The sequence below is a fragment of the Cynara cardunculus genome (assembly GCF_001531365.2).
Source record: "Cynara cardunculus var. scolymus isolate 2C chromosome LG 8, CcrdV1, whole genome shotgun sequence".
Classification (NCBI taxonomy): Eukaryota; Viridiplantae; Streptophyta; class Magnoliopsida; order Asterales; family Asteraceae; genus Cynara; species Cynara cardunculus.
Window position 1 is genome coordinate 3,447,302 of NC_037535.1, and position 10,848 is coordinate 3,458,149.

The 10,848-nt window shown below is 32.3% G+C and overlaps 1 protein-coding gene across 2 annotated transcripts in view; it reads right to left on the reverse strand.

Annotated features, from left to right (window-relative positions):
• The window catches only part of LOC112516446 (methyl-CpG-binding domain-containing protein 11-like), a 5,105-nt gene extending 2,647 nt beyond the window's left edge, over positions 1 to 2,458 (reverse strand). The window contains exons 1-2 of one of the 2 annotated variants that reach the window (XM_025123489.1): positions 2,407 to 2,458; positions 2,147 to 2,237 (exon numbers count right to left, since the gene is read on the reverse strand). In XM_025123489.1, coding sequence (XP_024979257.1) covers positions 2,147 to 2,218 — 72 coding nt within the window. In that variant the 5' untranslated portion in view covers positions 2,219 to 2,237; positions 2,407 to 2,458. Of the gene's footprint in view, positions 1 to 2,146; positions 2,359 to 2,406 lie in introns of those variants that run through there. The other variant, XM_025123488.1, reaches the window with a different exon arrangement.
• Positions 2,459 to 10,848: the final 8,390 nt, after the last annotated feature.

Genomic DNA, 10,848 nt, shown 5'->3' on the forward strand with positions numbered 1-10,848 from the left:
ACCCAACCCAAACAGAACCCCTCCTACCCCCAGGCGGGCGGAGACCCTACCTCCTTGGGATTTATTAGGTTTGTTTGATTTGGTTTTCAACTATGTCCACTACCTCAATGTAGTCTCTTACTCGTACACAAATTGAAAGAAATAGAGTTGTCAATGGCATAACTGCACACAGAAGAAAGGAGGGGATTCTCGAACACGGGAAAAGATCCAATAACTTGGAAAGGATTGAACGAAGAGCCGTATGAAATGAAAATCTCATGCATGGGGCTAACTAGAGTGACAGTTCTATCAACTTTTCCACTATGATCCTAAAAAAAACCAACCTCTGACACTTTAGAATTAATTAGTTTCTTGCCTAATTATAAGATCCGGTAAAAAGACTTGCAATTTATGAAAAGAGAAATCTAAGACTCCCACATAATAATCTTCTCATTCGGGCTTACTACTACATAAGCGTTTCAATAAAAAGGTTATTGTTTTTCCTATGCAGCAAAATGATGAATCAAAAAGTTAAAACTTAAGATCAAAGCTAAATCACAAAGGTTTTCCATTTGCCATGCTAAACATATCACCATGGACGAGATCTAATAAAATAATGGAGTAACTAACTTAGAGAGTGAAACAAACCAGTAAATTGACTGACCAAAACATTTAGGGCCCGTACGGTTTGCGGGATTTGATGGTATATGGAATTTCCATGTTTGGTTTAAAAGAAAGTCTGAAAATGAAATCCCACAAACATCGGATTTAGGAATCCTATGGGGTTAGTTGGTACGGGGACTTCATAGGATTTGTTTGTAATAATGTTTTAAAATATGTTAAAAACATTCATTTTTAATAATCAATTAATAAAACTATAAAAGGTAATTTAATTACTTTATAATTACTTATAGTTTGTTTTTATAAATTATCTATAAAGAATGAAATTCAATTCCATTCCAAATCCTACAAACCAAGCACACCAAAAATTTCAAATCCTTCCACGAAATCCAAATCCGTAAAAAGCATTCCATCAAACCAAACGGGCCCTTAGAGGATAAAAGTTTTGTGTTGCCACACACCATACCTTCGCTTGAAAAATTTTAGACATGAGCCGAAAACCAAGTTTCCAATCAAAGAAACCAATTTTAATGAAATATATATATATATATATATATATATATATAGGTGGAGGTTCAAATGAGAACACCTCCATTTTACGAAACATTTTTACCATAGAACAACAACAAAGATCGTTTCAGAAACATGTTTACCATAGAAAATCAGATGAGGTAGAAAAAGAAACCTAAATTGATTTTAATAATTTTCCCCAAATTCAAATCCCCTAATTTTGAATCTGAAATGAAACAAATTGTGCCCAAGTAATTAAAGGTTAACAGTATGAACTACACCTAGAACCCAATTAAGAAAATTAAAGAAAAGGAATTCACACAAATCAAACCTAAATTTCACCGAACCCAAATTTTAAATACACTCACAGAAACCAAATTTTCTCCAAGCAAATGAAAAGTTAACAAAATTGAAGCGTATCCAAAACACTAAAATTCTTAAAATGAGATAAAGTAAGGTTTTCACATAAACCAAAACTGTATATGACCAAACCCTAATTTTGAATATACTCAAATAAACCAAATTTTCTTCAAGCAAATCAAAGGCAAAATCGAAGTGTACTTAAAACCCAAATCACAAAATTAAAGAAACCAAGGACTTCACATAATAAATTTCGAAAACCCCTAATTTTAATTTACTGAAGTATCCCTTATTTTCCCCCAAATTGATCGAAGTTCACAATTTTACCATATCTAGAACCAAATTCACAAAATTAAACAGCAATGTAGGTAGAGAAACCCAGGAATCCAAAACCAGCACATATAACTTATGCAAGATGGCATAAACGTAGCTTGTAACGCCCAAATTTCTTCAAATTAACAGACCCCACCAAAAAAAAACCCTAGTTTCGAGAACCCACCAAAACAAACAAAATTCACCTAAACCACCTGATTCTTAGTAAAATTGAGCTACACAGGTAACCGAATTCGAAGAAATAAGAAGTATGTAAGCACAAAATCAGCAAAATCCAACATGAAGCATATCCAATTCAAAGTTAAATGTATAGAGAGAGAGAGAGAGAAGAAAGAGAAAGAACCATCTTCTTCCAGCCCGAAGGTGCAGGGAGCTCCAAGGAAACAGCCTCATCGTTCGGACCCAAGCTCGCCATCCTTGGAAACAAAAAAACCCTAGAAATTTGCAAAGACAAAAACCAACGAACCCTATAACTCTTTGTAATCAAGAAAGAATAAATGTACTTATATCTGCACAAATCATAAACTGTAGCTAAAAGAGCCATATACGTATAGCTTTCTCTCTCTAAAAACTTCAAAAACGATGGATAAACATACACTCTACCTTGGTGAGTCTCTCTTGAACTTGGATTTTGTTTCACGAAAGTCTGGGTCTGAACTGAATTCTCTTTCTGAAGAACGGTCAGAAGAGTATATATGTAGGAACATATATCATTTTTGCCCCCTGAACTATACATAAATGGACTTTATGGTCCTTATAGTATCATTTTAACTTCTTAGATACCCTTGACTAATATATTAAAATGTTACAAAGAATATTGCAGTGAGTAAAACAAATCAAGTAAGAGCTACTAAAGCACACAATTCAGATAAAAATTGACCCAACTAAAAACTATAGATATATCAACAATCCAAACAAGATTTACCTGCTTTTATGAAAATAAAAGAACTGATCCTACAACTCATCTATAATAAATAAATAAATAAATAAAAGACTATTACAGCATTTGATGGCCACACGACTGCTACTTGATTACTTGTACAAACTTGAAATCTGCCATATCTGCAAGCAAATGTGACTATGACAGCTCATCATAAATAGTTCATTCTAAGTTCTTTGAAGTTTAACGTCACAAACATACATTTAATTAAGGTTAGATAAAAATAAAATATGGTTTTTAGTCAGTATAGTATCTCTTAAAAGAAAAAATCCTTACACATTTAAACCAGTTGTTTAATTCTTCTGCTTCGATTTATGTATTTTTTTTCTTGTCTTTTTGTGGGTTTATTGATCATTCAAAGTTAGTAATACAAAAGTGATATGCTTGAGGTAGGTATTGGAACTATTAAAGCAAATGGTAGATTTTGGCCAACTTAGATGTAATTAAGGATGTTTGAGTAATTAAAGTATAATACAAGGTCTATTTGTGTTATTTTAATATAGTATAGGGTGAGGTCAATGGTTTTTCTTTTATGTCTACGGCTAAAAGATCCGGATATATATGAACAAGTGCGCTCGTGCGTGCGAGTAAACGACGTCGGATCATGAGACAACCAATCAAGTTTTAGACGGATAAGATGTCAACTTTGAACCAATATAAAACCGATCTTATTTTTATTTTTATTTTGAGAAACCATTCAATAAATTCTTTTTGGCAAAATCATTATTTAAAAATTGTATTACATTTTGTTTCATGTGATTTGTTCAAAATTTAAATTTGGTCACTTAAACGTATATTTTCTATGTTTCTTTGAATTAATACTTGTAATGGGGTTTCGTTAAATATGTGCATGTATATCTTACATGAGGCACATTCGTCTTTTACTTAATTTTGATTATATTTTCAAAAAATTATAATAAGCTAATTTAATATATACATAATTAATTAATATATGTATATATTATGCATATACACTGTATATTATACCCTGTAAACATGGTTTCTCGATACTATCAATGAACCTCTCCCCTTCATTGTTCTGTTCTTTCTTCGACGAACCTCATTCCCCTTCCCTTAGATTCCTTTATCTGGTGAAGCTCATTTGATGAACAAAGTTACAATGACAAGAACAAAAAAAAACAAGCAACACTCTGATCCCCTTCTTCGCATACACTACTCTCTTTTTTACAAACAGACAATTAGTTACAAGAATTGAAGAAGAAACTTGTAACACCCTATATTTTGGTATGTTTACTTTTCGGGTTTTATATAAATAATTATCTTAGAAATGACCCTTAGATCGAATCTTGAATGGTTGGTTTTTGGATAAATCTTTATCAAGAAAAAAAACCAAGAAAAGCGGGGACCTAAGGCAGCAAGTTGGCAAAGATGGGGGAGGAAGGCACAGCACACACGCGACCCGGCCAACGCGACCTAGGTCGCGGCTCCAGGGTTGCGGTGACAAGGTCGCGTAAGGTCACAGCCATTAACCCGAGATTTCTTCGATTTTTTCTTCATTTCTCATTCATCCTCTCTCTCTCTCTCTCTCTCTCTCTCTCACAAATCGGTCCACCCTCATTTATTTCCTCAAGGCAAAGGATTTAAGATCATTTAAAGAGATTGGAACTAGAGATCAAAGCTTGTGGATTTCAACCCAAGATCTTCATCTTCTTTACCACATTTCCTACCATTTTGACTTGATTCAGGGTTTTCCTAAAAATCGCCTTTGTGGGTTCATCCTAACCCCTTTTAAACTATACATATTTCAAAATTCTTAATTTTAGTCTTGTAGAACATTTCTTTTGATGTATTTTACATATTTGTAGATTTTGACCAATTTTAGGTATTTTGGGATATTTGAAAGTTTTACCCTTTTTGCTAGAAAACGTGGAAGCTTCAAGTATATGTTATAAGAATGTGTTTTTGGTACACAAAAATGTTATTATGAAGCATGAACTACATGATTTAAGTTTATTTTTGATTCTCACATACTTGAAGGTATTTCAGGAAAATGGTAACATTTCGGAAAGAAAGGATAATTGGGAGATGAATGTTTGGGGTTTTGAAACATATGGAATCCTTATTGATTTTATTGATTGTTTTGGTATGCGTTTGAGTTAAATAAACTTTAAAAGCCATTGAGTTCAATGTTGACATTTATGTTGGGAACTATGAGTTTGATCATAATGAAATGTTTTAAAGCAATTGTATGCTTAGACTATATATATGTATGTGTAAATATATATATATATATGATGGGATAGTTGTTTCCATGAATTAGCTAGATACGAGTAATAATTCACCGGAGGACTCAAACTATAAAGTGTGGATGGTTAATCTTGACGACCGTATGACAAGTAATGATTTGATTCTAGTAAAGAAGCATGTCCTAGTTCATTTGAGGACTCGAACTATAGACCATGGGTGGTTGAACTCGATGACTAATTTTTCATAATAGAAGCTCCAGAACATGGATTTATGGCTTACTTTTGTGTTTCCGCTACGATTAATGGAAATCAGTTCTCCTTCATCATCAAGTTTATAAAATGTTATATCTGAGTGTTAATTGCTTTCTTTTATAAACTGTTTGCACTCACTAGGCGTCAAACCCAACATTTTCTCTTAAAAACATGTATATCAGGATATCTTAGTGGTGGGACTCTGAAGGCTTGAACGGAGTGTTTGGATGCCGATAGAGGCACTTTTTGGGAATTAGAGCTTTTGTCAGTTGGTGTTATATTTTGTCAGGATTATTTTGATGAACGTAGCGACACCCAATCATAATTTGAATTTAGGATAGTTTAGATTAGTAGGTTGTTATTTATCTTTATTCCCTTGAGTTGTAAACGCTTTACAATTTCCCTATCTTGGGTGATTTTTATTTTTATAAGTATTGACTTTAATCGAATTTAAGTTTTAAATTTAAGCCTATTTTAGGGGTGTTAGAAAACTCTACTTTTGTAGATCCACCTACTTGATAAGGGCCAATCCCTTCTTCGCTTTATAGTTTCAGTAAACCCCAAAAATCATAACTCACTCCAATAGTTTTGATGAAAGTGCGCTTAAAGTCCAGGTTTTTGAGTCAATTAAATAATATTTTTAATATTTTTCGTGTTCAAGAGTATTGCATTTAAGATATTGTGATTGATGCCAATATGGGTGTTGTTTGGGGGGGGGGGGTTGATGAAGATTGAATACTAAAAAGTGAAGAGAGAGAGAAGCTGGTTAAGATATTCATGTGAGAGATACATGCCTTTATTTAATATAACTTCTTTTAACGCTTTAAAATAGAGGGACCATGTATAGAAAAATGAAAATTTTATGGACATTTGAAGTAGATTGTCCGTTTAAGTGACCAAGTCGAAACTTTGAGTAAACCACAGAGACCATCAATGTAGTTCACTCTTATTTTAATTTTTTTAATTTTGAATATGACAATACATGGGACTCGATCATGCTTGTGTCAAATAACTTTTTGAGGATTTATATCAAGTAGTTTTTCGAGAATAGAAAAAAGAGATTTCAACATATATATATATATATATATATAGAGAGAGAGAGAGAGAGAGAGGAGTAAGTTATATTTTTGTCCCTGTGGTTTGCTAATGATTGCGATTTTTGTCTATATGGTTTGTAATTCATAGTTATTTTTGTCCTTATGATTTACCATTTATTGTTGTTATTGTCCTTATGGTTTACAATTATTTACTGTTTTGGTCCCTTGTACTTAAAAGGTAGAAACTGTTTCAAGGACAAAAATAGCAATAAATTGCAAACCACGGAGATGAAAATCACAATATATAAATCATTGAATGAAAATGGAAATTATTAACAAACCACTGGGACAAAAATCGTAATTTACTCTATATAGAGAAAAGAAAGTGATTGTAGAAATTTGAGTTGGACTCTTGGCAATAGCTTGATGAAAAGGTCTGCAAGCTGATGATGGGAATGAATAGGCATCAACCAAATGATTTGTTGTATTGTCTTCTCTCGAATAAAATGGCAGTCTATTTCGATATGCTTTGTTCGTTCATAAAAAATGGGGATTGGAGGCAATCTGCATAGCGGACTTGTTATCACAAAAGAGTAGCCTAGTGGACGAGGAAGATGAAACACCAAAGTCAGCTAGCAATTGCCAGAGCCAAATTAATTCACATGTGGTTAATGCCATCGCCCGATACTCGCTTATATTGATGAACGAGATATTGTTGTTTGTTCCTTGGATTTCCAAGTAATTAAGGAAATATCCGAGAAAAACGCGGAATCCAATGACATAACACCAACTATCAACACAATCTCCCTCGTCGGGATCACAAAAAGCACATAATTGTCAAGAAGAAGAAGCTGATAGAAAAAGACCTTGGCTAAGCTCATTCTTAATATGCTTCACCAAGTATAACACGACTAAAGAATGAGTGGTATCCTGAATAGCCATATATTGGGCCAATTTATGTACAATAAAAGAGATGTCGGACCTTGTAATTGTCAAATACATGCGATGGCCAATGAAACTTCCATAAGGAGAAGGATCTTGAAGAGGTTCTCCATCAAAGGATGACATGTTGACGTGTACAGGCTCCATAGGGGTAATTATAGGCTTAGCAGCTACAAGACCAATCTCTTCTAGTAATTTTAAGGCATAATTCCTTTTGAGAAATAAAAATACCAATTGTCGATCTTGTAGTTTCAAGCCCAATAAAATATTATAGAGGACCTAAGTCCAATAGCTTAAATGCATTACTTAGCTATTGTTTTACCTGGAATACAAGTGATTTCGAAGGACCTGAGATGATTATGTCATCTACGTAAACAAGAATTACCACATAAGTGTGTCCTTCACCTTTATAAAACATGGAATAATCAGAGTTCGATTGGTTAAAACTGAACTCAATCATGAATTTTGAAAAATGTGCATACCATTGTTTTAAAGATTGTCATAGCCCATATAATGACTTGTTAAGTTTGCACACGATCATGTTATTATGACCCGACTCCCCCTGAATGTGATAACCTAGAGGAATTTCCTGGTAAAATTCTTCATCAAGTTTCCTATTAAGAAAAGTGTTATTCACGTCCAATAAACAAGTTCCCAAGACTTAACAGCAGCTACAGCTAATAACGTATTTACAGTAACTAATTTGGAGACAAGGGGTAAAAGTATCAAGAAAGTCCATGCCTTCTTGCTGATTAAAGCCTTTAGCCACCGAACGAGCTTTATAACATTCAATCTGACCGTTGGCTCCATATTTGATTTGGTAGACCTATCAAAAACCGATTTTTACCTTAAGGAACGGGAACTACAGTCCAAGTTTTATCTATATCAATAGCAGTTAATTCATCACACATATCATTTTTCTATTCAACATGTTTGACTGCTTGATTTTAAGTCTTCGGCTCACAACTTGATGAAACATTCATAACAAAGCATTTACGATGAACAAATATTGTTTTATAAGACAAATAATATTCTATAGGGTAACAAACTGTTTTGTTTGATTGAGAAAACAACAATGATAATCCCGCAGATAAAAAGGAGGATTATAGGTTCTTGTGGATCTGCATGTAACACGTTGGGATTCTGGAGATGAAGTGAGTAATTCTTTACTGATGGAATGATTGCTAGGTTGATCATTGAGGAATCAACTTGGTTCTACACTGGAGAGTGGCGACGGTGTAACATGAGATATAATTTCATTGTCAGGTGAAATGGGAAGCAGTGATGGCCAAAAACCGGTCCCGGGCCGGAACAGTAAAGGTCATAACCGGTCCCAGTAAAAAATTTCGAGCCCGTTTAACCTTACTCATAACTGGTTATGGGTTACCAGTCCCGGTCCCTACCTAAAAAATATTTTTTTTAATTGTTTTAGTATTTTAATGATAGATTTTTTGAATACATTACAAAATTAGTAATTGGGTCACTCAAATACACTTTAAAAATATGTTTTATTATAATTAAAATTACATTCAAGTATTCAATTATTTGAAATACACTTATTCATCATCGATATTCCATGTCAGATTGATTTGAAGAATTCTGGTATCTTGAATTCTTCTAATAGCCTCTTGGCATCAAGGTCATCAATGTCGAGTTCCTCATCATCTTCATATTGTGAGTAAGTGTCGTCGGTATCGGTAGTTGGCATTGTGCTTAGTTTCATGACGATTTCATTTTCTTCCAAATTTTCTTCCATCGCTTCAATCTTCATCTCTAATGATGTCGTGTGTTGAATTTTATCAACGCTATCCAAGTAATCCTTCAAACAGATGCAACACTCCATGGACTCCGGGCTTAGTCTTGTCTGACGTATCGAAATGATCCTGCCACTAAAAGAAAAAACGGACTCCGAAGCTATGGTACTAGCTTGGAGTGTTAGTATATGACGTGCCATGCATGCCAAAACCGGGAATTGATGTTGCTTTTGTTTCTAAAAATCTAATAGATCAATTATTTCAAAATATTCGATATCATTTGAGGGGCATGCGACCACAAAATTAGTATGCATATACATATTTAGTTCACCCAAATCGTTATCAAATCTACTTTTTTTATTTGATTCATTTAAAACCTCGTTCATTAAATTAGTCATCAACTCTTTCCGACTTTGTGATGACCACTAGAAGAATTAGAACCTGTAAATCCACGACTTGAAGAGCTTTGTTGTTGGTATGCTTTCCCATAAAAATCTATATATATATATATATATTAAAGAAGAAACCAAAGGTAATGAGGTGGCATCTTCTAATGCTTAAAACCCCTCCTATATTTTTTTCTCATTTTTTTGATTTTTTTAAATGTTGAATATGTTAAAGGTTTTTTTGCCCCTGGATGAAAAATATATAGCTCATAATTAACACGTGTTATTTTTGTAATTTTATATACCCAAGTTTAACCTCCAACTCTTGATTTGCTCTTCCATTTACTTTTTTTAATTTCTTTATAAAATTTGTTTTTTAAAGTTTCAATAATAAACAAAATGACATCATATAAAATCCTTTAGTGAGGGATGAAGAAGGTGAGAGTTGAAGAAGAATTCAAAGATTTTAAAAGGTATGTAGAAATTATATTCATTAAAAAAATGTGATTTGTTATTACATATTTCTTTTTCAATATTTTTGGATGTGTTGTTATCATATGATATGATTGTGTTTACGATTAGATCATATAATTTGTGTTTACGATTTGATCATATAAATTCGAATAAAATTTTGATATTTTATAATCACAGGATATGATAAACTTTTTTCGAATTTAAGCTTCATCAACAATAACTATTTATACATAACAACTATTTATTCATCTTCATCTCTCACACCCTCTCAAATTCTATCTCTATCTTATACATCTCTAAATTTATTTTCTTTCGCTTTGGTTTTTCTTCTATCTTACTATTGATGATCTTCATAGTTTTTTTTTTGTTTTTTCACTTCTCTCATAATTTTATGTATGTTTGTATCGTTATTTAGATTGCATTATAATTTTTATGCATTATGTCATGAAGATTTGAAGAAGTTTCAAGTTCTTTGGTTTTTCTTCTATTTTACTATTGATAATCTTCATATTTTTTTTTCACTTCTCCCATAATTTTATGTATGTTTGAATCGTTATTTAGATTGCATTATAGTTTTTATGCATTATACCATGAAGTTTTGAAGAAGTATTCAAGTTCAATATTTGATTTTTTGGTTGCAATATAAGGTAATAATTTTATATTGATTTGTTTCATGATTTTGATTGCATTATAATTTTATTTATGTTTGTATCGTGATTTTTGTTTGCATTATAACTCTTATGTATTATTATATATATTAAAAAATAAACCATGAGTGTTTGAAGTGGTCTCTCCTAAAGCCTAGAACCTCATTTTTTTTTCTCCTTCATTCTCTCAATATGCAATACTATATAATTTTTTGTCAATTTATGCTTTTTTGTTAAATGTTTGCATTCAACTCCAAACCATTCATCTCTTTCTATATTAATTCAAATGACATAACTCCAAACCTTTCATATTTTCCCATCAATCATTTATTTATATACATATAAACAACAACTATTTATTCATCTTCATCTCTCACACCCTCTCAAATTCTATCTCTATCTTATA